This window comes from Oncorhynchus mykiss, chromosome 18 (genome assembly GCF_013265735.2).
Source record: "Oncorhynchus mykiss isolate Arlee chromosome 18, USDA_OmykA_1.1, whole genome shotgun sequence".
NCBI lineage: Eukaryota > Metazoa > Chordata > Actinopteri > Salmoniformes > Salmonidae > Oncorhynchus > Oncorhynchus mykiss.
This window is the reverse complement of record NC_048582.1, coordinates 31627001-31654787: the sequence shown is the minus strand read 5'-3', so window position 1 is coordinate 31654787 and position 27787 is coordinate 31627001. Positions and strand designations below refer to the sequence as shown.

The window sequence follows — 27787 nt, the reverse complement described above, 5'->3', positions numbered from 1 at the left end:
TCTGAAGGGGCGCCCTAGACAGCGGAACCTGTGGAAAAACCTGTGGAAGAATGGTGTTGCATCCCTCCAATAGAGTTCTAGACACTTGTCGAATCTATGCCAGGGCGCATTGAAGCTGTTCTGGCGGCTCGTCATGGCCCAACGGCCTATTAAGACACTTTATGTTGGTGTTTCCTTTATTTTGGCAGTTACCTGTATATCCTTGTTGTTTCATGCTTGGTGCAGTTTTCTTTACTTCACCGATACCGATGCTTTCTCCCCGCATTCTACACGCCATTCTTCATTGTGTGCACCCATGAGTCATGAGTGAATCTGTGCCTCTAGGGCACATGGGATGTCTGACAACCCCCCAAGAGCCGTGGATAGCAAAGGGCAGCAGAAGTAATAGTGTAATCTATTATACGGTCCCTATCTCAGTTTCTCTCCTCTCCCCTTCCTTGCATCAGCACTTCATGAGAACGAATGAGGAGTGGAGTTTAACTATGCACATTCCTGGGCCCCCATGCAGAGCCCAGCACTTTCTCAATTAGACGAGAGACCATCTGTCCTGCTGATTCAACCCCCCCCCCCTCCCCCAACGGAGCTACTTCCCCACCACACACATCCCAGCCAAAACCACCTCACCTATCTATCACCTCGCTCGCTCACTCACACACAGACTAGTTCTCCCCTCCATCAACTCTCTGCTCCAGTAGACTGTGTTTCCCACTGTGCAGCACAGACAAATCCGGAGATTGGACCCAAGAGGCATATTTTTATGCACGCACGCACACACACTTTGTCAATTAAGATGTTTACTCAAATCAATCAGGTGGGGCTATTTTTCTTAAAAAGGTCCCCATCCCTTTTTGTCCTCTCATGCTCTCCTCCTTGGCTCCACCTCCCAGGGAAGCAGAGGGACACGATTAGGGAGGGGGATAAGGAGAGAGAGAGAGCAAGAGAGAGTGGGGGGAGAGCTGACTTGTGTCTAGAATCAATCAGTTGTTTTTTTCTTCCACTCACTCACTGCATTTTTCCAGACGGCATGTGCGAGCTTAGGCTCTGGACCTCATTTCCTACCCCCTATCTCTCTGTCCTGCTCTCTCTCTATACCCTTCTTTCTGACTAACTCATTCATTCCTTCTCATGCTTTGTGGATGCGAATCAGGGGAATTCCTGCCTTTGAATCCAATCTCTCTGTCCGTGCAGCCTCTCCTCTTATCCCTATATCCAGGACCCTCCAAAGCCGGTCTCAGCTCCATTAGAAATGTGGTGCTCTGTGGCTCTGGTTGTCTGTGGATTCTCTGCTTTGGTCCAGGGTAGGTCTGCCTCTCTATTTACTCTCAGACTACATTGCAAGATTAGAGTTACAAAGCCAGAGGGAAAGACTAGGAAAGGATCACTGGAAAGGAGGAGAGGAGGATTGAGAAGTGTATGTGTGTGTGAGTATTTTTGTGTTCTCTCAGTGTTTGTGCTCTTGTTTTATGTTGGTCTGTGTGTATATGCCTACCTGTGTGCCTAGTGAATACAGACGTCTACAGTTATTCAGAACCTGATGTGATGTGGTCCTCAACGTAAATTACATGTTGTCTGTTGCAGGGACGGACAGAAAAAGAAAGAGAGAGAGTTGGTATATAAAGCGAGAGAGATGGGGAGACATGCTTTATTAGAGAAAACGCTGCAATCATAAATTTCACAACCTCCCTCACTCTTTCACCCTCTATTTTCTCCAAAATCTCTGTGGACAGAGTGCAGTATCAATGGGATTGAACCAGCAGGGAACAGACTATTATCAATGGTGGCACGTCAATTGAATACCATTATAGATCTGGTTCGATCTTGCTTCCTTGTTATGTATGGACATGTTGCTGCAACAGAGAGAGCAGAGTATAACTGTAAGCAGCAGGATAGATAGGTCGCTAAGGGAGAGGAGAGGTATTACTACATTATATCAGAGGCTGCCTGCCCTGCAACTATGTAAAGAGCTACTGAACTTTCCTTAACGCAAAATCGTGAATCATTTCCTGACCGTAACCTTTTGTAGAGATTCTTGTTACTTTCCCGGTGAAAAATGGTTAAAGTCCTTGGGACTATTGACACACAGTGGTAAAGGATAATAAAACAGCTAGAAGTACACAGACCACTGACAGAGCGCTTAATATCTGTTTGTACACCAAATGGATTTGAAATGACACGCAACAACTAAACACATATAGGGCAAAATAGTAGGACTAAAGTTATGGGCTAGGAGGTTAAAAGACAAAAGCAAATACTCTAGACAAGACAATACCTGAGTGGCACAGCAGTCTAAGGCACTGCATCTCAGTGCTAGTAGGCGTCACTACAGTCCCTGGTTCGATGCCAGGCTGTATCACAACTAGCCGTCATTGGGAGTCCCATAGGGCGGTGCACAATTGGTCCAGCGTTGTCTGGGTTAGGGTTTGGACGGGGTAGGCTGTCATTGTAAATAAAAATGTGTTGTTAACTGACTTGCCTAGTTACATAAAAAAAGTAATATATAAAAGACGCTGACAAGAATATGCTAAGTCACATCTAAAATATTTAAAATCCACTGACTTTTTAGCTGACACATCGGATTGTCAAATGTTTGCCTGCCGACAGTACTTACTTAGCACCTCTGAACAGAGTGTCGACAGTCAATCTCTTTTGTGATCACACAGCATAGACCTTGACGTCGTCAGCCACTCAGCCTCGTTAAAATACTCCAAACCAGAAGGTGCTGCTTAGTTTATGGTCTAGATTTCAATGTTAGCTAGCTAGCTGCAGTAATGTTATTATTTTGTAGAAAGCCCTTGTTGATACTAACCATATGGTCACAGCTAGGTAACTACCTAGCAAGATGACGAAGAAACAATTTAATTCACTCTCCATAATCCCATACTGCCAGTGCTAACCCATAGCCAAATGTTTAACTAGCTAGCTAAGGACACTGCTCTAACTCGGAAGCCAACACCGGCAGCTGTTTCATGGAAACTAATCCATTGGGATTTAATTATAATGTCAATACTAGCTACAGTTGAAAATTGGAGAACACATTGGGAGGGATTTTAGACCATTCCTCCATACAGAATATTTCCAGATCCTTGATATCCTTCATTTGCATTTATGGACTGCCACCTTCAATTCAAACCACAGGTTTGTTCGGAGACTGTTGATTTTGTGGCCAAATAATACTTTTTTTGTGGGTTTTGATGTTTGTTTAGTGTCAGTGTCTTGCTGGCAGAATCAACCAGGGTTTTGACAAAACTATCCTGGTAATGTGTAAAGTTCATGATGCTGTTGACCTTAACAAGGGCCCCAGGACCAGTGGATGGAAAATAGCCGCATAACATTAAAGGTCCATCACATTTGACAGTAGGTATAGGGTTAGTTTCTGCATATTAATCTTTCTTTGGACACAAAACCTACCACTGGTGTGTGTGGCTAAAGAGCTCTATTTCCATGTCCTCCAACAAATGTAATTGCCTGGAGTTTGCTAAATGGCATTGGAACTTGGATTGGAACTGATGCTGTGGTCAGATGACATGAAAATAGAGCTCTTTGGAAATATTCTGTATGGAGGAATGGTCTCTAAGATGTGTTCTCCAATCTAATAAAACATTTTAGAAAAAAGCTCATTGCCGATATCCTCGCAAGTCGAGGTATTGAAAGGAGGGGTGCTAATGACTATGACCCCTATCTTTTTGAGAATTGTTTTTATTAATAGTTAAACAAAATGTCCCAATTTTTTGGAGCATACAATATAGCTCAGTATTTGTATTATTTATTTTATACATTCTTTTTTGTTCATTTTTTTTGATCAAGGGTGCCAATAATTTGACCTGACTGTAACATGAGTCTCCACAACACTATTATGAAGCAAATCCTTTGAACATCATGCCTTATTTAATGATTCACCCACGCTTACTTAAATTTGTAGTGCTTCACGGGTTTTACACTTACGAAACTGCTTGATTATTCATTAATTAAGCATTGAGAAGGTGTGCCTACAACTTTCGCTGAGGTTCCTCTCATCCTCCACTAATTTCCCCGATTCCTCCTCCGCTATTCTTCATCTTTACTTATCCCACATACTTTCCTCTCCTGTCCATGCCCCCTCTTTTGTATATCACCTCGCTTCTGAAATCTTCTACTCTCCTTCTCCCTCATCTCTCTCTGCTCCATTCTTCTCTGTCCATTTTCCTTTCTCCTCCCACTGAGCAAAAACTGGTTGCATTAACGTTGTTTTCACATAACTTCAACAAAAACATGTAATGTGATGATGTTGAATCAATGTGGAGAACTGATTGGATTTGCAAAAAGTCATCAACGTAAGGGGATTTCAATTTTTTTTCACCCAACTTTTAACCTAAATTCAATCAATGACATGGTGACATCTTTTGTCGATTTCACGTTGCATTCACATTAGTTGATAACTCAACCAAATGTAAATCAAAACTAGACATTGAAATTACATGTGCCCAGTGGGCGGTCCTCTTCATGCCGATCCTCTTTTTTTTCTTCTATATCGCCTTTTCTGAAATCTTTTCTTAAATCTTCTCTCTCTGCTCCCTTCTTCTCCGTACATATTCCCCTTTCCATGGCCCCTCATTTGTCTTCATCACCTCTATTCTGAAATCTTCTACTCTCCTTTTATCTCTTTCTTTCCATCTCCCTCTCCTCCCTTCCTCACTCAGTGTCGATTCAGGGCCCTCACCAGAGAACCTTGTTGAAGAACCTTCTGAAGGACTACAATCGAATGGAGAGGCCGGTGGGCAATGATTCACACTCCCTCACAGTCTTCTTCACTATCAGTCTGATGCAGATCATGGATGTGGTAGGGATCAATGTTCATATTACATTTATGTTATTTTATCCGTCTGCTTGTCAGTGCGTCGACCTGTCTGTTGGTGTCTTCGTCTATACCTGTGCAAACTCTGCTCTGTTAAAGTAAATATTCCACTGCAACTTCAAAAATGATTCAGAATTCTTTGAGGCATGTCTCTCAATATAGCTCCTTAGAAGAAGAATTGACTCAATGATTTACATATTATAGGATGAGAAGAATCAGGTCCTCACCACTAACATCTGGCTTCGGATGGTAAGCACAGCACAGCTTCAAGTGAACAGCTGTCGGAGTGAGAGTGAATTTATTGTATCCTTCTCAGTGGACCTTCTTAGTTATATATTCAGTTGAAGTTGAATTAAATTGCCATGTCCAATATATCCAGTCTGAGTCTATCTTCCAGAGCTGGTTTGATCATTATCTTCAGTGGAACCAGACTGAATACCCTGGAGTGAAAAACCTTCGGTTCACAACTGACCAGGTGTGGACGCCAGACATCCTCCTCTACAACAGGTAATACACCTATGGTCCTATTCATATCATCATGCATCACATGCATGTGTTTTATGGTTTTAAAACACTACTGTCCAGAGTTTGATCCACCCTTTCCTTTCTCTTTCCTCAGTGCAGACGATGACTTTGACTCCACCTTCAAGACCAACGTGTTGGTCAACTCCAGTGGCTTCGCGGAGTATCTCCCTCCAGGTGAGTCCCTTTCTATCTTTCCTACTCTGTTGATATTACATACAGTATCAGTCAAAAGTTTGGACACACCTACTCATTCAAGAGATTTTCTTTATTTGTACAATTTTCTACATTGTAGAATAATAGTGAAGACATCAAAACTATGAAATAACACATATGGAATTATGTAGTAACCAAAAGTGTTAAACAAATCAATATATTTTACATTATTCAAAGTAGCCACCCTCTGCCTTGATGACAGCTTTTCACACTCTTGGCATTCTCTCAACCAGCTTCATGAGGAATGCTTTTCCAACATTCTTGAAGGAGTTCCCACATATGCTGAGCACTTGTTGGCTGCTTTTCTTCACTCTGCGGTCCAACTCATCCCAAACCATCTCAAATGGGTTGAGGTCGGGTGATTGTGGAGGCCAGGTCATCTGATGCAGCACCATCACTCTCCTTCTTTGTCAAATAGCCCCTACACAGCCTGGAAGTGTGTTTTGGGTCATTGTCCTGTTGAAAAACAAATGATAGTACCACTAAGCGCAAACCAGATGGGATGCCGTATCGCTGCAGAATGCTGTGGTAGCCATGCTGGTTAAGTGTGCCTTGAATTCTAAATAAATCACAGACAGTCACCAGCAAAGCAGCCCCACATCATCACACCTCCTCCTCTATGCTTCACAATGGGAACCACACATGTGGAGATCATCCGTTCACCTACTCTACGTCTCACAAAGACACGGCAGTTGGAATGAAAAATCTAAAATTTGGACTCATCAGATCAAAGAAAAGATTTCCCCTGGTCAAATGTCCATTGCTTGTGTTTCTTGGCCCAAGCAAGTTTCTTCTTATTATTGGTGTCCTTTAGTAGTGGTTTCTTTGCAGCAATTCAACCATGAAGGTCTGATTCACAGTCTCCTCTGAACAGTTGATGTTGAGATGTGTCTGTTACTTGAATTCTGTGAAGTATTTATTTGGGATGCAATCTGAGGTGCATTTAACTCTAATGAACTTCTCCTCTGCAGCAGAGGTAACTCTGGGTCTTCTTTTCTTGTAGCGGTCCTCATGAAAGCCGGTTACATCATAGCACTTGATGGTTTTAGCGACTGCACTTGAAGAAACTTTCAAAGTTCTTGAAATTTTCCTGATTGACTGACCTTCATCTCTTAAAGTAATGATGGACTGCCGTTTCTCTTTGCTTATTTGAGGTGTTCTTTCCATAATATGGACTTGGTCTTTTATTATTCCACCCCTACCTGTCACAACACAACTGATTGTCTCAAATGCATTAAGGAAAGTAATTCAACAAATTAACTTAAAGGTACACCTGTTAATTTAAATACATTCCAGGTGACAACCACATGAAGCTGGTTGAGAGAATGCCAAGAGTGTGCAAAGCTGTCATCATGGCAAAGGGTGGCTACTTTGAAGAATCTCAAATATAAAATATATTTGTTTAACACTTCTTTGGGTACTACATGATTCCATATATGTTATTTCATAGTTGTGATGTCTTCACTATTATTCTACACTGTAGAAAATAGCAAAAATATAGTAGGTGTGTCCAAACTTTTGGCTGGTACTGTATATATACATGTATTTTTTAAAACTTTGGTAGTGGCCTTTTTTGTATCAGTGGGTATGTGTGTCTCCCTATCTGTTTTGTATAATCTCTCGTGGACAGACACATGTAACATAAATGGTGTCACAGTGTCTGTCAACAGACTGTGGGATCACACAACTAACGGAGAACTTTGTTCCGGTGCGCAGATTTTGTCACTGATCAGTTGGAAAAATCACGATTTCGCAGGTGTTCGCATCTTTTGAATTTCTGAAGGGGAGGGGACATTTGGCCCATAGACTTGTCCAAAACTTGCAGACGGAGTGGGGTGGAGCTACCGATCTGCTTCTGCTGTTCGTTCGAATTTCTTTTCTAACACATCTGCACCAAGAACTTAATTGAGCATCTGACGCAATTACGCATTATTCTTAATTATGACATCAATATTTGAAACAGCATCCTCAGCTACTGTAGCAACAAATCCCAATGTGCAGTGTTTCTTCTCTATGGGAGATATTTACCCCTCTCAAATTTTAAGACCAAATTGGTTGAATCCTCTCAGACTTCTCCCCCAACCTCACATTAAAGACTTCTGGGGTTCAGTCCCTTGTGCCAGACTAAACCAAAATGGCCTTTTGAAGTCAAGTCAAGGAATGGGTGCAAAGAAATTCCATCATTTCTTATTCAGTGGATATGTTTATTTATAAGGTGGTGAATATAAACACAGTTGGATAATTAAATGTTGTCAGAAGGGGTGATATGGGGCTGTGTCCCAAATTGCACCCTATTCTCTATATAGTGCGCACATTTTAACCAGGTCCCATAGGGCGCTGGTCGAAGTAGCGCACTACGTAGGGAATAGGGTGCCATTTGGGTTGAAATCATGATGATGTCGTGCATGGAGAATTGGGACTGCGACACACACAGGAACACTATACTATACAGAATATCAAAGATCTGATCTGGCCTCTCGTCATAAAAGCCTGTGTAATTACTGGGGTCCATTTGGCCTCCATTTGGTCTGGAGATAAAAGACTATGGGCTCTGTATGCCAGGGAGGGTTTGGGAGCTTGACTCCTGGGTAAATAATTAAAAAGCAGCAACCCTCTGGAGCTCTCGTGGTTTTTAATGGTTTAGGAATAGTTTTCGTAGCTCAGATGAGATATATGATAGAACTTTAGGTGGATGGTAACATTTGGAAATAGTTTTCATATATAGCTCAGATATGATGCATGGTGTATTGGCAGGATGGTGTCTTAGGCTGGTTCCCAAACGGTGCCGTTTGGGACAAACACTATGGGAACGAAAGGAAATAGATTTTGAATGCTGGGGTGATCCATCTTGTTTCCTGTGCAGAGCTTGTTTTTCAGGGAATTCTCCAGAGATTTAAGATAAAAAATACAGTATGAAGTAAAGAATCTTGAGATATTGGTTGCAGTTTTAGAGGACATTTTGGTCAAGCATTGTTGCTTGTCGGATCAGCTTTTAGAGTAACCTAATTATTAGCTTAGAGGATCTGTTACAGAGCTGCAGGAGAGCAGTGAATTGCAAATGGAAGTAAATGTAGCTTTTAGCTAAATCGGTTTAGTTTTAGGTTTAATGAATCTAGAGAAAACAATAAGTTATTACAGAGCCCTTACAACAGCACAAAGAGGTGAATTGTATATTGGACTGTTCATTCTTGACAATTTCACGGCTCAGAGACTATAAAGCAATGCCATTATGAGCGGGGAAAAAACAACTACTGAATGAAACTACATTTTAAATCTTGCATTGGGAATTTGATATGTGAAGTGACTACGTTTTATAATTAATGCTGGATTTAATTTGGTTTGATTGTCAACTTCTAAACCATTAAAATTGCTTTTCAGACCTTTCTCTGTTTTTCTAAAGCTTAATTTGCATGTCTTGTGACTCATAATTCATATTTTTGAGTGCTGTTTGGAAGACTACTTTGGCATTTTGGTTGTGTGCACTACTGGACAACTCAACAGGCTTGATTTGTTCATTTCAGTTTTTACTTTGCCAGTTTTTACTCTGTGCATCGATTGTGTTGTACTTTGTGTGTCTGTGTGTGGTTCTGTATAATGAAAAAGTTGATCTGAATAGTCTGGATAAGCTGTCTGCAGAGTAGAGATCAGTGTCACTTTCTATATGACACTCTCTGGGTGCGTCCCACCAATATATCTCCTGTCTCCTGAAGTGTAGACTCATCCACTACTTTCCACAAATCTAAAAGCATTGGATTGGTGGAGGCAGGGGCCAGGCTAGAGGGAATTTACACCAGTCATTTCCTTTAAAATCAGTGAAGGGACATGAACAAGTGCAATATGGTAAGAGGGAGAGATAATTGGGACGTAGTCACTCACTCTTGTACTGTTGTCATGTTTAACTGTGGTTAAGTACTGATCCCTCCTCCAGAGTGCTTAAAAATAGGTGCCAGAACAAGAAGATACACTTTTACAAATGTTCCTTTGCACATACTGTAAGTGAACAACAAGTAAAATGTCTCTAATTTGCTCTCACAATCTCCCACTGTATGGATGTCTACACAGTGTACAAAACATTAGGGACACCTTCCTAATATTGAGTTGCACCCACTTTTGCCCTCAGAACAGCCTCGATTTGTTGGGGCATGTACTCTACAAGGTGTCGAAAGCGTTCCCACAGTCGCTTCCCACAGTTGTGTCAAGTTGGCTGGATGTCCTGTCCGGGTGGTGGACCATTCTTGATACACATGGGAAACTGTTGAGAGTGAAAAACCCATCAGCGTTGCAGTTCTTGACTCACTCAAACCGGCACTACCATAACCCATTCAAAGGCACTTCAATCTTTTGTCTTGCCTTTTCACCCTCTGAATGACACGCATACACAATCCGTATCTTAATTGTCTCAAAGCTTTAAAATCCTTCTTTAACCTGTCCCCTCCCCTTCATCTACACTGATTGAAGTGGATTTAACAAGTGACATCAATAAGGGATCATAGCTTTCACCTCTATGTCATTGAAAGAGCTTCTTAATGTTTTGTACACTCAGTGTATATCTCCTATATGTCACTCTTTGCATCCCTTTTATCAATCTCTTTCCCTGTATGTCAGGGATTTTCATGAGCACATGTAACGTGGACGTACGTTGGTTCCCCTTCGATATCCAAAAGTGTGAGATGAAGTTTGGCTCATGGACGTACGATGGCTGGCTGATGGACCTACAAATGAACGAGGCCGACATCTCCGGTTACATGTCCAACGGGGAATGGGACCTAGTGGGTGAGTGGGATTGGACTGCCCTCCTAAATTTCTGTTATCAATTGCTCAACTTAAATTGTTAACTAAGCTAGAAGTTTTATGAAAATTCCCACTTTATTCTGTCCCTTACTTTTCTCTTTTTTTCTCACCTCACTCACTCAAGGAGTGCCAGGCACTCGTAGCGAGGTGTTCTATGACTGCTGTAAGGAGCCCTACCCCGATGTGACGTTCGTTGTGACCATCCGCCGGCGCACTCTCTACTACGCTCTAAACTTGCTCATCCCCTGTGTGCTGCTGTCCTCCATGACCCTGCTTATCTTCCTACTGCCTGCCGACTCTGGGGAGAAGATCTCTCTGGGTGAGCAGAGAGGAGAGGGTGGATGATCCAAGAGGGATAGATATTTTTCTAAAAGAAACAGAGATGAGGATGGAGGACAGCAGCATAGAGAGGAGGAGAAGGGGAAAGGCATTAGAGAGTGAAGGAATAAGAAGAGGATGGCAGGGGAATAATGGTGATGGGGAAGAAAGGATGACAGGGGAGAGAGAGTAGATTGATTCTAGTAAAGGGTGAAAACTAAAGAGCGGAGGAAAACAAAGAAGACCTAGAAGAGTTTTGGGGATGTGCAAAACCTTTAACCTAATTTGAGGATGCATTACAGTGCATTGTATTACTGGAAAAGATGCATAATCCCTCACACACCACAGCCAATTAACCTATTGATATAATTAAGCCCAGGAATTGATTAGGGAGAGAGAGCGTACATACACACAGCCTTCCAGGAATTCAGCTTGATACCATGCTAGATGAACAGGTTTTAAGGAATTTGGTGCCAAGATACAGCCTGGCTGATACCTGGTTATGTTGTGCAACACAAGCTATGTACCCAAAACCCACCGTGGTGTGGAGAGGCAGTTTTCTTTTAAACTCTCATCGAGTCTCATGTTAAGGGTAGATATTGCACCCAGTTTTGCCTTGGCGCTGATTGATTATCACCCCCAAAAATATTCCCCCAGGGAAGTTGAGACCTCTTTCTGTTTAGATTTGAAAACTAACAGTTGTAAAGCAAGGGGGCAATGCTCACGGGCTATTTGTATGGGTGTTTCAGCGAGACGGACATAGAGGGGAACCAACCAGTGTAAAAGCACAGCCCCCTTCATTATTGAGGCACCGTCTGTGGCCCAAATGGCACCTTATTCCCTTTCTAATCTACTACTTTTGACAAGGGCTCTGGTCAAAAGTAGTGCACTAAATGGGGAATAGGGTGCCAACATCAAAGGAGCCTCTCCAGATGCTGAAGTCAGGAGGACTTGGAGTTTGGTATCAACCAGGCTTGCCAAGATAAGCATATGGCCTTACATGAGAGCCACTGTCCATCTCTTCTGTGACATTCTTTAAAGTTAAATTCTACATTTCCTCTCGACCCTTGAAGTGACACTTGTTTAATCTATTGAGCGAACAGGGCCGACTCACTTGAAAGATGTTTGTTTTATCGGCTTGCTTCTGCACGGTACCAGTTATGCCAAGAAAGCACTTGGAAAATGTGGGGGGGGGGGAAGAAAGTGGGACAGAGGTAATGGGAGGAGATGAAGATTAGATCTGGTGAATGAAGAGTGAGATGGGGAAGAGAGAGGGAGCAGAGACAGCCGGGGTAGATGGATTGCTAATATAGGGTAAGCATATGTGTGGGTTAGAAGTAAGGCTCTACTAAGGGCAATTGGAGAAGAGGAATGGTCCAAAAGTAATTCACTTTGAGTATATTACTCTGTCACACTTTGCAATTTGCATCAGATCGAACCAAATCTACTCGTATGAAGTTGAAATCAATTACGTTGGCTTGACCGGCAAAGAACATAAAATATTTGCCAAACGAGATGCCTGTAAGGTTTATCTTTACAAATGTCGATTTCTGGAGGCTCGCCCGGGATCAAACCTGATTGAGGCACAGATGTTAATAAATGTGTGAGGAGTGGTGTGTGTTGTAGTTGTACTGAGTATCACACACATTTTATTACCCCATGTCAGTTAAAATGGAGATTGTGCTCAGCAGCCACTCACGGTTTTATACATTTTCAATATCTTCCTCTCTCTGTTCAGGTATCACTGTGCTGCTCTCGCTCACAGTCTTCATGTTGCTGGTGGCAGAGATCATGCCAGCTACTTCAGATTCCATCCCTCTCATAGGTGTGTTCTCATACAGTTTGTTGTTTTGGCTCTGTACTCCAGCACTTTGGATTTGAAGTGATACAATGACTATGAGGATAAAGTGCAGACTGTCAGCTTTAATTTGAGTGTATTTTCATCTATTTCGAAATTACAGCACTTTTTGTGCATAGTCCGCCCATTTTAAGCAGACCAATACACTTATATATGTATTAAAGAAGAAAAAAATTCAGTATTTGGTCCCATATTGATAGCACGCAATGTCTACATCAAGCTTGTGACTCCACAAATTTGTTGGATGCATTTGCGGTTTGTTTCAGATTATTTTGGGCCTAATAGAAATGAATTCTAAATAATGTATTGTGTCTTTTTGGAGTCACTTTTGTTAATAAGAATAGAATGTGTTTCTAAATACTTCTACATTAATGTGAATGCTACCATGATTACAGATAATCGTGAATGAATCATGAATAATGATGAGTGAGAATGTTAGAGGCACAAATATCTTATCCCCAAGACATGCTAACCCCTCACCCGTACAATAACATGGGAGGTTAGAATTTTATGGGGGTATGATATGTGTGTCTAACTTTCTCACATCATTATTCACGATTCATTCAGGATTATCCGTAATCATGGTAGCATCCACATTATTGTAGAAGTAAATCCAAAGTGCTGGAGTATATAGCCAAAACAACATGTAACTGTCCTAATACTTTTGGAGCTCACTGTATGTCTGTTAAGAGTGTAGTGTGTGTGTGTTTGAAATAATTGTCCCAAATGTTGGTTAGGCACTGGTGATCTAACCATCTGTTTGTCCTTAACTGTAATTGACTAAATAAATCGTAAAGATTCAATGGTGGAAATGATGTACGGTGAGCTCACTGCAGCCAGACAGATGAGTTGCCCCCCTTTGACTACTAAAACACAAATCCAGCCCATTAAAGCCCAAGAAAAATGTCATGATCAGCAAGAAAACCACTGTTAGCATTATTGTTATTACAAATGGCTTCCTCTCTCTACTCTAATTGTTTTCTCTCTTTCCTGCCCCCCTTTCAGGACAGTACTTTGCTAGTACTATGATCATTGTTGGGATGTCAGTCATAGCTACAACGGTGGTGCTGCAGTATCATCACCACGACCCAAACGGAGGCCAGATGCCCAAATGGGTAAGGCCAGACCTCATGCTGTCCAAAGACGGTTACATTTGACATTTTAGTCATTAAGCAGACACTCTTATCCAGAACAACTTACGGAGCAATTTTCCTTACTCAAGGGCACAAACAGATTTTTCACTTTAGGAGGCTCGGGATTCAAACCAGCAACCTTTCAGTTACTGGCCCAACGTCTAAACCGCTAACCTACCTGCCGCCATTCATTACTAACTATGAGCATTTCCCATAGGAAAACACGGCACTCTTAGCGCCATGCGCTAACCCACCAAACCTTCCATGGCTGGTCTCCTGGTATACCACAATGAAACAGTTTTTACCCCATTATGGCTAATGCTAACAAGATAACTCTTGGTTTGCCATACCCCTTTGGTATAGCCATTTTCTCATTGTTGCAACTGGCCAAACACGTGTGGGTCGTTATTGAATTGTAGTGGCATTTGGGCATGGAATTTTAGAATTTTATTTAATTTAAAATGTATTTGGGTCCATCTTCCACTTCTAAATCAACTAATATGGTAGCTTAATTACTTGAAATCCTTTGTACCATTATGATAACATTGCACCACCAGGAGGAGTAGTGATGGTAATACCAATGACAAATGAGGTAATTGAGAATTTTCTAAAATCGAGGCAAAATATGCTCAAATCTAAGGTCATTAACCCTTTAAAAATTATTTACTAAAGTGATATGATTAATCATTTTGGCGGGGCGGGGCTTTACCTAGCAAAGACTGATAGATGACCTGGAGCCAGTGGGGTTGGCGACAATTATGTAGTGAGGGCCAGCCAACGAGAGCATACAGGTCGTAGTGGTGGGTCGTTTATGGGGCTTTGGTGACAAAACGGATGTCACTGTGATAGACTACATCCAGTTTGCTGAGTAAACTGTTGGAGGCTATTTTGTAAATGACATCGCCGAAGTCAAGGATCGGTAGGATAGTCAGTTTTACGAGGGTATTTTTGGCAGCATGAGTGAAGGAGGCTTTGTTTGCAAAATAGTAAGCCGATTCTAGATTTAATTTTGCATTGGTTATGCTTAATGTGAGTCTGGAAGGAGAGTTTACAGTCTACCCAGACACCTAGGTATTTGTAGTTGTCCACATATTCTAAGCTTGTTTGGAGGTTTGTTAACGCAGTGTCCAAAGAAGGGCCAGATGTATACAGAATCTTGTCGTCTGCATAGAGGTGGATCAGAGAAACACCAGCAGCAAGAGCGACATCATTGATATATACAGAAAAAAGTGTCGGCCCGAGAATTGAACCCTGTGGAAACCCCATAGAGGCTGCCAGAGGTCCGGAAAACAGGCGCTCCGATTTGACACACTGAACTCTGAGTAGTTGGTGAACAAGGCGAGGCAGTCATTTGAGAAACCAAGGCTTTTGAGTCTGCCGATAAGAATGCTGTGATTGACAGAGTCTAAAGCTTTGGGCAGGTCGATAAAGACGGCTGCACAGTACTGTTTTTTATCGATGGTGGTTATGATATCATTTAGGACCTTGAGCGTGGCTGAGGTGCACCCATGACCAGCTCGGAAACCAGATTGCATAGTGGAGAAGGTACGGTGGGATTCAAACTGGTCAGTGATCTGTTTGTTAACTTGGCTATCGAAGATTTTAGAATGGCAGGGCAGGATGGATATAGATCTATAACAGTTTGGGTCTAGAGTGTCACCCCCTTTGAAGAGGGGGATGACCGCGGCAGCTTTCCAATCTTTGGAGATCTCAGACGAAATGAAAGAGAGATTGAACAGGCTAGTAATAGGGGTTGCAACAATTTTGGCAGATCATTTTAGAAAGAGAGGGTCCAGATTGTCTAGCCCAGCTGATTTGTAGAAATCCAGATTTTGCAGCTCTTTCAGAACATCAGCTGTCTGGATTTGGGTGAAGGAGAAGCAGGGGGGGCTTGGGCAAGTTGCTGCAGAGGGTGCTGAGCTGTTGGCCGGGTTAGGGGTAGCCAGGTGGAAAGCATGGCCAGCTGTAGAAAAATGTTTATTGAAATGATCAATTATCGTAGATTTATCGGTGGTGACAGTGTTTCCCAGCCTCAGTGCAGTGGGCAGCTGGAAGGAGGTGCTCTTATTCTCCATGGACTTTTGGAATTAGTGCTACAGAATGCAAATTTCTGTTTGAAAAAGCTAGCCTTAGCTTTCTTAACTGACTGAGTATATTGGTTCCTGACTTCCCTGAAAAGTGCAGAACGCCACAGGATGTTTTTGTGCTGGTCAAGGGCAGTCAAGTCTGGGATGAAGCAAGGGCTATATCTGTTCTTAGTTCTATTTTTTGAATGGGGCATGCTTATTTAAGATGGCGAGGAAAGCACTTTTAAAGAGCAACCCGGCATCCTCTACTGACGGGATTAGGTCAATATCCTTTCAGGATACCCGGGCCAGGTCGATTAGAAAGGCCTGCTCGCTAAAGTGTTTTAGGGAGCGTTTGACAGTGATGAGGGGTGGTCGTTTGACCACGGACCCATCATGCATGCAGGCAATGAGTCAGTGATCGCTGAGATCCTGGTTGAAGACAGCAGAGGTGTATTTAGAGGGAAAGTTGGTCAGGATGATATCTAAGAGGGTGCCCATGGTTACGGATTTAGGGTTGCACCTGGTAGGTTCCTTAATAATTTGTGTGAGATTGAGGGCATCTAGCTTAGATTGTAGGACGGCTGGGTTGTTAAGCATATCCCAGTTTAGGTCACCTAACAGCACGAACTCTGAAGATAGATGGGGGGCAATCAATTCACATATGGTATCCAGGGCACAGCTGGGGACTGAAGGTGGGTCTATAACAAGCGGCAACGGTGAGAGACTTGTTTCTGGAAAGGTGGATTTTTAAAAGTAGAAGCTCAAATTGTTTGGGCACAGACCTGGATAGTATGACAGAACTCTGCAGGCTCTCTCTGTAGTAGATTGCAACCCTGCCCCCTTTGGCAGTTCTATCTTGTCGGAAGATGTTATAGCTAGGGATAGAAATGTCAGGATTTTTGGTGGCCTTCCTAAGCCATGATTTAGACACGGCTAGGACATCACGGTTGGCGGATAAATGGACAGTTAATTGGATGATCACAGCTGAGTGAAATAGCACAGAATTGCAAACATTGTTAATGTCCAATCAACATTAAATAACCCTAAACCGAAGAACTGTCTCTCTCGCCGTCTCTTTAATAAGAGTACAATCTCCATAACTTCACCTACTCAGTGTATAAATTCCAGCGGCATAGCCCTCTAATTCAATTAGGTACACCCATTTAGTAACGGGCTGTTTTTGCCCACAGGACTGCCGCTGACTGGATGTTTTTTGTTCATCGCACCATTCTCGGTAAACCCTAGAAACTGTTGTGCGTGAAAAGCCTAGGAAGCCGGCTGTTTCTGAGATACTGAAACCGAAGCGCCTACCACGTGCTCAAAGTCACTTAGAATGGAAAAAATTAGTAACCTAACGTTCAATCGAACAGTAACTGAATGCCTCAATGGCTGCTTTATATAGCAAGCCACAGCCACGTGACTGTCTGTAGGAGCGAACCACTGAGTGTATATAAATTAAGGAAGCAGCGGAATTGTCTGTGTTCTCAAAACTTGCATTCAGAATGCAGATCGGCATTTCATTTTTTTTCCTAGCCTCTCTCCACTTTAAATATATTATGCACATTGATAACTTGCTAGAAAACATCTTCACCAACTAATGTATAATAGTAGCAGCAGACAGTAGCAATTGGAGCAAAACATGCAAGAAGAAATTACTGGTGAAATTATCAAGCGATAAAAAGCAAGTGAACAGAGAGAATACATGCCAAAGTATTACTGTGAAGCTTTGTGATTGGTTCACCCAGGTGAGCGTCGTCCCAAAGCCGGGACTTGTTGAACTGCTCGGTTTTCACAGAGCCATAGGCAGAATTTAAGAAAATACCGCAGCAATGACTAGTTCTCGAGGCGGGTTTTAATGTACCACGTTTTTACCCCATAGCCCTTTCAGATATAAAAAGAAAAGACGGTATGTAAAGACTGGTTTTGGTCTAGATATAAAAAGGGATAAAAGATATGTAAGGAGGAGACAGATGCCGCTGTGTCTTAATTAATTCTGTGGTTAGAATTTAAATATAGCTTTATATCCCACAAAAGGTAATTGTAAAATTCCTGCCTTAGGCAATTTTCTCATTCTTGTGCTCATGAAAGTAGCATTGAATCCTAAAGGTCAAGTTGAATATACCAGCATCCGCACACACAACCCACTGTGTCAAGCTTTAACTGGCTTAAAGGTTTTCCCCCCCAAGTGTATTACCAAGTGCACTACCCTTTGTTAGAGTAAGTGTATTCCTCACTAGATGCGTTTTCCTCCCTTGCTATGTATCTATATTATAACATCCTTCTCTGATTGATTCTCCCTTTTCTTCCTTTCAGGTTAATGTGGTCCTACTGCAGTGGGTAGCATGGTTCCTACGTATGAAGCGCCCAGGGGAGAGTGATGACCCAGAGCGACCACCCTGCGCCCCCCACCTACGGCGCTGCTCTTCAAGCTCCCAGAGCGGTAGCATCCCTAACCCTCCAGACCCCACGCTCAACCCACTGCACCCCCAAAACCTGGCCCCTCTCCAGGCTGGCCCCCTGCACGCGGGTCAACCCCACCTTCACGCCCAGTCCAGCGCCAACAACAACGGAAACCTGCTCTACATCGGCTTCCAGAACCTGGACGACCCCCCACTGCTCCCAGACCACATCCAGAGTTACAGCATCTCAGCCGGGCCTCCTCGAGTAGCAGGCAGCCCCCCTCCACCACCCCCCACCCCCAACGAGGACACTGTGGGCTGCCCTAGCACTATTTCCAGTGGCGGAGGCTTTGGAATAGGGGTTGGAGGACAGTACTCGGGAGGGGGTATAGGTGATCCTCAGCTCCAGGCTATTCTGGAGGAGGTGCGTTACATGGCGGACCGCTTCCGTGAACAGGATGAGACGGAGAGCGTGGCCGACCAGTGGAAGTTTGCGGCAGCTGTCATTGACCGGCTCTGCCTGGTGGCCTTCAGTATGTTCAACATCATCTGCACCATCGCCATCCTCATGTCCGCTCCCAACTTTGTCGAGGCTGCCTCCAAGGACTTCTTCTGAGGAAGAAGAGGATGGGGCAGAGGAGAAGAGAAAGAATGAGGGAGAAGAGATGTAGGGGAGAAAGAGCAGGATGTGGAATGATTTGGGGCTTAGTCCAAGAGGGCTATTGTCAGGGACCCTCCTGTCAAGATGAGGGGGGTTCTTTGGAGAGGACTATAGAACATCTCAAGATGTTCTCTTGAAGTCTATCAATGACCTCTGATGAAATGGAACAGGATGGGGCGCGATGAGTTTATGGGCGAAGAATCCAAAAAGGCATGGTTCAACGACTGTACAGGGTGAAGTAAATTGTACTGAATTATGAGGCGTTTTCAAAGACCTTTAAGAAGTGAAAGTGAACAGGAAGGGCAATAAGAAAAGTGGAGCATGGGATAATTCAACCTGAGATTGGGAAGATTGCAGTACTTACAGAAAGCGAGAGAGGGAAATAGACAGATGGATAGGGCTGTTTTATTTGATGTCAAATCCCAGAAAAGAAAAAAAGGCAAAGAAAGACTGCATCATTTACTGAAACAGGGGACCAGGAGGGAGGGGGAGAGACTGACTTTTACAAGGAAAGACAAGGAATGAGTGTGTGAACAGACAGAGGTTTTCCCTGGTGACAGTGAAGGTGGGAGGGTCAAACAAACTGAACTTGGCCTCGTCTCTGAGATAGAAAGAAGAACAAAGCGGATTAGAGGAATGAAAATAATATCTAATCTTTCATTCTGTCATTTGTTTCATGGGCATCAAATTGAAAGGCCTTAAATAACATGCAGCCGATTTCAGATCAGTTGAGGCACCAAATGAATTCCCATTTAACAGCCCCATTTCCTTCCCCAGGCCTTATCTGTCAGTGGGTTGCCAGTGTATACCAATCTCCACTTTTTGTCCTACGGTGTGTAGCGCTCCTTGTGATTGGGCAACTGCATTAGTGTGTAATCAGTGTAATTGCCAGTAATTGTGTTACAGTGGAGGGTCGATCCAATAATGACCCATCAAACAGTCACCTAATAGAATTTGGCAGGTCCTAATAGAGAAGGCTGATCTCATTGAGCTCCAAAGTGAAATCTTAATATACTGTATGTGAGGTCAGCAACTTTAAGAGGAATGTGAAGGAAAGTGATCCTCAAACCTCAAGATGAACACACAAATGACTTGGATGATTGGAATAACACAAATTTTTATATTGCACAATATGGTTGACAATTGATGGGAGTTTTATTTTTCGATATTTTCATATTTTCCAAATTCAACATATACTTACTAAAATATATTTCCTATCGTTATTTTAAAGACCTGAGACAGCTCCTGGAAGATCTCACATCTCCTGCTCGCTCTATAAACTGACGCATCTCCTCCCTTCAGTGGAAACCTCAAGCTGGGAGTTGGACTGACTCTCTGGCACACACATGTATAGAAACATTTCCCATCCCGAAATAAAGTATTATTTTTCTACCATCCTTGCCTTCCTCAACGGACACTGGTGCTGATATACGCAAGAGAAAAATGACAGAGGGGCAGAGAAAGTGCTGACACAGCGTGCACCGGACAGGGTTTTAATTGATTACTCCTTCAGGAAGAGAGGAAGGAGGGGGTAGACGGGCCATGCTCGGTAATTCAATGGATTTATAAGAGAGGACCAGGGAAATAGCCACTCGACAAAGCATAACTCAGTCACACAATAATGCAAAATATGTAGTATATTAATAGTACATTTTGGTAAATGCACATTTTCAATGTCAAATGGGTTAGCATCTATTGACTAGGATGCTCATTATGCGTCTCTGACATTGTGTAAGTTTCAGGTATATGGTTCTCTCTCCAGTCCATACAGTATGTTTTATTCTGTCAGTATAATCAACACTGGTTCTCTTTCACTCGCTCTATTCATATCTTTCCCCCTCCCATTCATCTCTATTTTTCCTTTCTCTCTCCTTCTGTGTGTGTAGTCAGTGTTTGAGTTTTAGCATGTTACTCAGTGTCAGACGGATGGAGAGGCTATATTTATAGAGGCTGTTCTCCTACTGCAGGTTGTCTGACTGGGTAATTCTCTCTTTCTATCCTCTTTCCGAGGCACTGGGGTCGACAAATGTGCAGCGTTGGCACTCTGAGCTCCGAGATTTACTGGGTTCACTCAGATGGAAAAAGAAGAGAGTAGATGAGGGGAGAATGTGTGTGTGTGTCCGTGCTGTTTGTGTGTAGAGGAATGTGTGCTTGCGTGTGTAAGCTTTGAATCAGTTGTTTTTTCTGTCTCTCAGTTAATGAGCAGTTGGAGCCAAGGCCCTCTCCGCGGCGAGAGATTTTTCTCAAGAAGGCCAATAGAAGTGTACAAGTGTCTAGAAAGATTGTTTTGAGTATGTGTGAATGGGCACTGCAATTTCACATTAAAAAGGCATATTACTGCAGTGCACAGGCGGAATGAAAACCTACAGCTTGAATAGAGACCTAAAACACATGCCTGTGGCAGGCACACTTAAATAAACTCCAGTCACACACAACTGTTAATACTGCACACACACACACCATTTACATAGCACACACACACACACACACACACACACGGCTTGTAGGTCAACAACCTTGTAAATTGCACCCTCTCAGCACCCCCCCACCGTTTGCTCAGTTTCCCTAAGACAGTTCTGTACAATACGACCATATTCCCAATGTTGTGCGGCTGATCAATGCCTTTTCATTACCGGCTGGACGGAAGCGCTGACGTGAGGTAGAGAGCGGCAGACCTGCTCAGGACCGTGATTAATGCTTGTACCCGCCCAGTCCCACCTGGGGATGCATCGTTAGCCTTGATTAAATATGAGTCCCAAATTATGGCTCTGGTCAAAAGTAGTGAACCATATAAGGGTGCCATTTGAAATACAACCTAAGCCTGCCAAGCCACATTCACTCACCGAGCTGAGTGTCATTCAGCTGTCCCAGACCTCTGCGGTCACAAGGTTAAGTGGCCAGCTGTTCGCGGGCGATTAGTGAGCCAACTGTAGTCTGGCCGTAAGTCAAAATTGGGCAGTTTGAGGTGGACTGAAACATGGGTCAGTTGATTTTTATACTGTGTGTCTTTGTTGATTAAGTCCGGAACATTATTCTTTAGGTAGAAATGGACTTGCAGATGGAGAGAATCTCACCTGGAACAGCTAGGTTGGTCAGGGTTCAAAGTGTACGTGGGTTGAATTCAATTGTAGCTCAGACTTCCATGATCAATGGGAAATAAATAAAACAGAAATCAAGAGAATCAATGAAAATTGTTCATGAACTAATTAAATGTTGAACTCCAACTGAAGACAGAAGTACCTGCTTTATCACGATAACCTAAAATGTACTGTCAAGTAAAAATTCCTAATATAGTGTACTACTTTTGACCAGGGCCCATTGGCCTAAAAAGTAGTGCAAAATGGTTGCGTTTAGACAGGCAGCCCAATTCTGATATTTTGCCCAATTATCGGCAAAAGACCAGAATTGGCTTGCCTGTGAAAATCCAGCTTTTGTAGTGAATAGAGTGCCATTTGGGACTCAGTCGGGGACTTCATTGGTGCCCATTACCACTGGGGTGCCAGATTTGACATACAGCTGCAGCCTCTCAATTAGAGCCACACTGATGACGGTTGTAATCTCCTAAATAATGTCCCGAGCCCTATATAAATCTACCTGAACAAACCAAATTCCTCTACCATAATGAGAAATTCAAATAAGCCATTTGTTAAGGCTAAAGGGGAGCGATCAAGGATAAATTCCAGATAATTTATGTAACCTTTTACTTTGCTCAGGTAGGAGTCCATTTCACCTTTGCTTGTGCTAGCCAGCTGCCTTAAGTCAGTGCCATCACAGACTGACTGACAGCACAATAAAGACCTTTGCATGGAGTGCCCATTGGACCTTTATTATTTGTCAGTGCTCTTTAACTACGTATTTTTGCCTCTTCAGTCCAGGGTGCATTGCATGGTGCCGTTACGAATGTCAGGCTCCACTCAGAGGCACATCGATCTGCAGGTTGAACATGGTGAGATTGTAGACTCCTAAATTGATAATTCAGTTTTAGGCGATATTACAGTTCCTTCACATGGTGATATTGACTTGTATTATTGTGTGTAGCTACATTTGCTAGCTAGCCCATAAAGAGAGCATTGCATTGTGGGTTTTGTAGTGGACTTGAGCTGCAACAGATTTCCACAACGATTTTCACATTGCTACCAACCTTATAAACAACAAATTTAAACATTTGTTCACAAATATTGTTCTCACATAAGTTATAGGAATTGGTTATTTTGGGTGGATTTTTCCTTTAAAATTCAGTGTTTAACCATACTTTTGGGGACCACAAGTACCCACAATAGTAAACTAACAAAAATGAGACTAACTGGGAAAATGTTGTCGGTCCCCAAGGAAAAATAATATTTCTATGGGGTTTAGGGTTAGAATTAGTGTTGTTCGAATTTCAGTTAAGTTGGAGTTAAGGTTAAGTTTAGGAAAAATAGGATTTTGAATGTGAATCAATTGTATGTTCCCACAAGTTTAGTAAAACAAGACAGTGTGTGTGTGTGTGTGTGTGTGTGACCACAATCAATTAGTCTTTGCCCTAGGGATGAACAGGAATAAAAGTACACTAAACAAAACATCTGGAACACTTTTTTTCAATATATCATTTTATTTAAAATAACGTTACAATTTATTACTCTACATTACATTTTCAAACCAGTTTTTCCTTTTTACATTGGTTAGTAAACCTTCATATATTCTAAGATATAAAAAAAACTTCCCATTTGAGTTTCAGTATCGGTTGTTAATTCGTGTCCGTAGTTTGAGTAAATGCAACACTGCTTTATTTCCAGAACTTGACTTAATGTATATTTAAGTTAGCTTTTGCGTCGCCAAATACCCTACACAAAATAACTGACCAACAGTGGTGCTAGCACACAACACTATGATTTCCCACAACTAGAATAATTTGATGAAATAAATTATACGTTTTCAATCGAGAAAGTGCATTTTTATCCAAATTACAATTTTGCAATAATTTACATTTAGAAGAAACAAGTCTTGGTTTTAATGTGCCTATACTTGCAATCGAACGAAAGCCCTGCTCACCTGAAGCGTAAGGTACAGAAATAACACGTTTTAACTACACAAAGGCCTACCATGTTATTCTTTTAGAACATCTAGCTCATATGGAAAAAAGTGTGTGATGTCCTTTATCGCTGGGGTGCGTCCAGAACATTTTTGGAACGTTCAGATAGAAATACAGCTTGTAGAACAAACACCCCTCTCTGACATGCAGAATAAGTGACCAGCTCAAGTTCGACATTGTTTGGCTACTGAAAGTAGCCCTGGAGTGGCATTGTTCCGTTCAGAAGGGTGGTGTAACTGGACTACAACAGTGTCAAGCTGCTATTAGAGGAGGACACTGACCTTTTAATAATACCGCAACAAAAAAAGGTACAGGACTGACTGACCTTTAAAATCCATTCGATAGGGGAGACATGATAATTCTCTTAAAACGGACATTATAGAGATAAAGCAAAGTATGTGCAGGTGACTAGCGTAATTGTTTCTCTGAGCAAATTAGGGAAAGACATCTTAGTATCACTGCCCTCTTGCCGGCTCCTGCTCGCTGTTACCATGACGATGGAACACTGATGACAAGGACACCCCACTCTACATACAAGTGTGCACCTGTGTATTTGTATGCGTGTCTGTGCCTCTGTATTCCCAGGGTATAAAAGCTAAGAGAGCACCTGCTTCAGCCTAGGGACGTACACCGAAGTCTGTCAAATGCTTTAGCTCAAGGACACATACCATTATGATGACAAACATTAAAGAACATTAACATGAATATGTTATAAGTGTGAGTGAGTCAGTTACGTGGTCTGGGGCGATGTTAGACTGGGCATGCTCAGACAGCGTAGTGCTGCCAAGGCAACCACATCTAGTCTGATGGCAGACCAACCTGGAGTGGAGGAATGGAACACTGGCACACTGAAAGGAGGCGCGCACACGCTAGTTGTCGCTCTCCCCTCTCTCAAAACTACACACACGTTCTGGTAGAGCATCTGCTATCTTTATGTCATCCATCTCTAAATTGGCTATTACTCTGGCTGTCAAAACGAATAGGCAGCACCTCAATTGCACATCTTCAGCACTTTCAGAATGCAGCAGTGGCATTTATAACGGACATGCTAGTGTATCGTTTTGTCATTGCCAATTCTCCTTTCGGGAGGCAAGAGTGCAGAACCATGCAATTAAGAATGGTACAGTTTTACACCTGTCAAACTTCAGTAATAGCCTTCATTTCAACATAGTTGAGGCATGGAAGGGATGTGGGCTAACCTTATACAGCCTGAAAAGGCTGCAAGGCATAACTCGCTAGGGGAGGGGAAATGCCACCCATCCATCTCTATCTGCACAGCTGTCACCCTGCATAACCCCCTCTGGGTTGCATCCCAAATGGCACCCTATTACCTATGTAGCCCTATGGGCCCCGGCCAAGAGAAGTGCACTTCCTTGGGAATAGGGTGCCATTTGGGATGCCGCCTTGAGTCTTTATCTGCTGCCTCAAAACCTAAACCCCCATGGCCACCTAAACCCCCATGGCCACGCCCCAATCGGGCCTACCGCCTTAGCAATACTGAGGAAAGACTGGAAACGCATGCTCACACCAGCCTAATACTATACCCATTTGGTTAGGCAAGGTGCAATGAGGGGCAACAGAGAGACATCCTGCATCATAACTGTACCTGCTCGGGCTGTTGTGGCCACGCTCCCACTTGTTAATGCACTTACTTCTACGCAGGAACACAGGCAGACACAGGTGCACACACATGCATGCACCACTTGTCCTCCTGACACAGTTAAACTGCAGAGCAGTACTTAGTGGTGAGTTACTGAGCCCAGGGAAGCAATCTCTACGGAAGGTCCTGAAAGACCTTTCCCTCGCTTGGTCCCCTCAACACTGACTCAGTAGTACGGAGTGGTACTTTAGTAGTACTCTACTGCTGTCTGCTGGTTGCACTAGGCACTGCACCCGAACACACACAACACACTACTTCCATCCCTTTCTCCCAGTCTGTATACGTCGATCAATACTCCGAGTGGGGGAAATATTCACTTTGATCGTTGTTTCTCTGAATGTTTAGTTCAAGGTCAAGCCCTCACTTCATTGAGTAGATGCAAACACCACTGATAAACACATTTTATCTCTGAACTTGGAGATTCTACTGAATTACCACAACAATTTTAAGGGGATAAATGGTCACACTTTCAGTTGTGGTGAACTGCCAACAGACATTCTAAACAAGAGTGTATTAGATAGGTTAGAAAATGTGAAAAATAGAGCAAGGATGAGAAGCCAAGGAGGAAGCTCCCCTGTCAACTTTCTACACGGTTAGAATAAGAAAGTCATTTCTTGAGCTCTTATATTAATCATATATTAATTTTGTAGACTACAGCCTCCTAGGCTTTTGACAGATAACCTAAAGCAGGTTTTCCTAAAACATAAGTGTACTGTTTTTATGAACATAACACATTGCATCAGTTACTTTTGTCTCCTATTCTTTTGAAAAGCATGAGCTGGCGCACACCCAAAAAAGTTAGAGGCGCTGACTAATGCCGAGTAAACTGTAGACTATAAAAATAGAGTTGCACACACACACTCCCAGTAATTGATTGGGTAAACCACCCAATTCATTACTGGGAGCTTATATACAGATTGTGTGACTATTTTTGTAGACTACAGCCTCCTAGGCTTTTGACAGATAACCTTTTGTTTCTTACCCTCCTTGTCCAAAAAACATAATCTGATAATGTCCTGCATCAGTGAAAACTATGCTATATCCCGTTTAGCATTGCCAGTGACAATGGTGTCCAGCCCACCCTCTATCATGTTTCCCAGCATGTCATCTTGTAGTTCAGCAGACCAGAGGCACATTGAAAGCATTGGCCCGGACCAAACGTGTTGTAGAACTGGCCTAAACAATCACATCGCAGATGCCGGCTGGCCTCCTCGCTGGCGTGTCATCTGTTGATCACGTCAAGGTGTTCCCTTCGTCCAATGGTGTCGCAGGCTGCTGTGAACATTGACCAAACGCACTGTACTGTTCGGTTTCCTCAACCAGTGGGGTGGAAGAACTCAGCTAGTGTCCCGCCCCATGTCAGGGGTGATGCACGGAGGAAAAAGAATATGCTGTTCTATGAACATCTAGTAAAGACATGTTTTTTTTCCTTCATTGCTCGTCGTCTATCTGCGAATTCCTGGGTTTGTGTGATACATTAAAAAACAAAAATAAATAAATTGATTTCCAGTTTCTGGAGTGAATCACCTCAGTTCTCTTTTTTTGTTTCTTTTGCAGATGGTGTTCTCGGTTGTGATGGTGCGAGTGGACCGATTCTGGTGGAGTATTTAGGATGTGGCGATCTCGCCCCCTAGATGGCGCCATCCCTTCTGTGTCTCCAGAGCAGGGAGATATTCTAGAATAGAGAGAAGGTTCAAGAAACCAAACTCAACCGCTCACTTCCTGACCAGTAAAGCTGCAGATAGAAATGTAACAATCAGAGCAGACGGTGTCCAATGTTCACTCTACACTTCTGCTGTTGCTGTTCATTTGCCTTTGATGCACTTTACCTTTACTGTTAATTTGCTGTTCACTTTCCTTTGCCATTAATATTCCTTTGCTGTTCACTTTCCTTTGCCATTAATATTCCTTTGCTGTTCACTTTCCTTTGCCATTAATATTCCTTTGCTGTTCACTTTCCTTTGCCATTAATATTCCTTTGCTGTTCACTTGTCTCCCCTGTTAATTTGCCTTTACTGGTCATTTTGCATCTGGCTTTCATATTTCCTTGCTCTTAATTTGCCTTTGCTGTATCAGACTCTCCCACAGGGTAAACACCTATCAGTCTGTGTCTATTCATCTTTGTGAAGTGACCTTGATGTGGATCACATGGCTGCTGTTTTTTTATGCCCATAAGAATACACCTGTATTTGTGCTCCTGTACAACTCACCTCAGAAGATGATTAACTTTGTTCTGTTCTCACTCACTGGGAGTGTTG

General features: G+C 42.8%; 2 protein-coding genes across 6 annotated transcripts in view; one reads left to right on the top strand and one right to left on the bottom strand.

Moving 5' to 3' along the window:
- Nucleotides 1-27787, bottom strand: part of LOC110496010 (sorting nexin-27) — a 71192-nt gene that overhangs the window by 3332 nt on the left and 40073 nt on the right. The window contains exon 13 of one of the 3 annotated variants that reach the window (XM_036952497.1): nt 23370-27264. The exons of 1 other annotated variant lie outside the window; for it this stretch is intronic. In XM_036952497.1, coding sequence (XP_036808392.1) covers nt 27245-27264 — 20 coding nt within the window. In that variant the 3' untranslated portion in view covers nt 23370-27244. Of the gene's footprint in view, nt 1-23369; nt 27265-27787 lie in introns of those variants that run through there. One more of the 3 variants, XM_021571621.2, reaches the window with a different exon arrangement.
- LOC110496009 (neuronal acetylcholine receptor subunit alpha-7) lies at nt 552-25925 on the top strand. 3 transcript variants are annotated; one of them, XM_036952494.1, is made up of 10 exons: nt 552-1421; nt 4677-4816; nt 5036-5080; nt 5229-5338; nt 5451-5530; nt 10175-10342; nt 10485-10679; nt 12417-12503; nt 13542-13651; nt 18052-25925. In XM_036952494.1, the coding sequence occupies exons 1-10, from the start codon at nt 1247-1249 to the stop codon at nt 18751-18753; spliced, it is 1812 nt and encodes a 603-aa protein (XP_036808389.1). In that variant the 5' UTR covers nt 552-1246; the 3' UTR covers nt 18754-25925. The 3 variants fall into 3 exon arrangements, with proteins under 3 accessions (XP_036808389.1, XP_021427295.2, XP_036808390.1); XM_021571620.2 differs by having other exon boundaries at nt 590-1298; XM_036952495.1 differs by lacking the exon at nt 552-1421 and adding an exon at nt 2399-4310.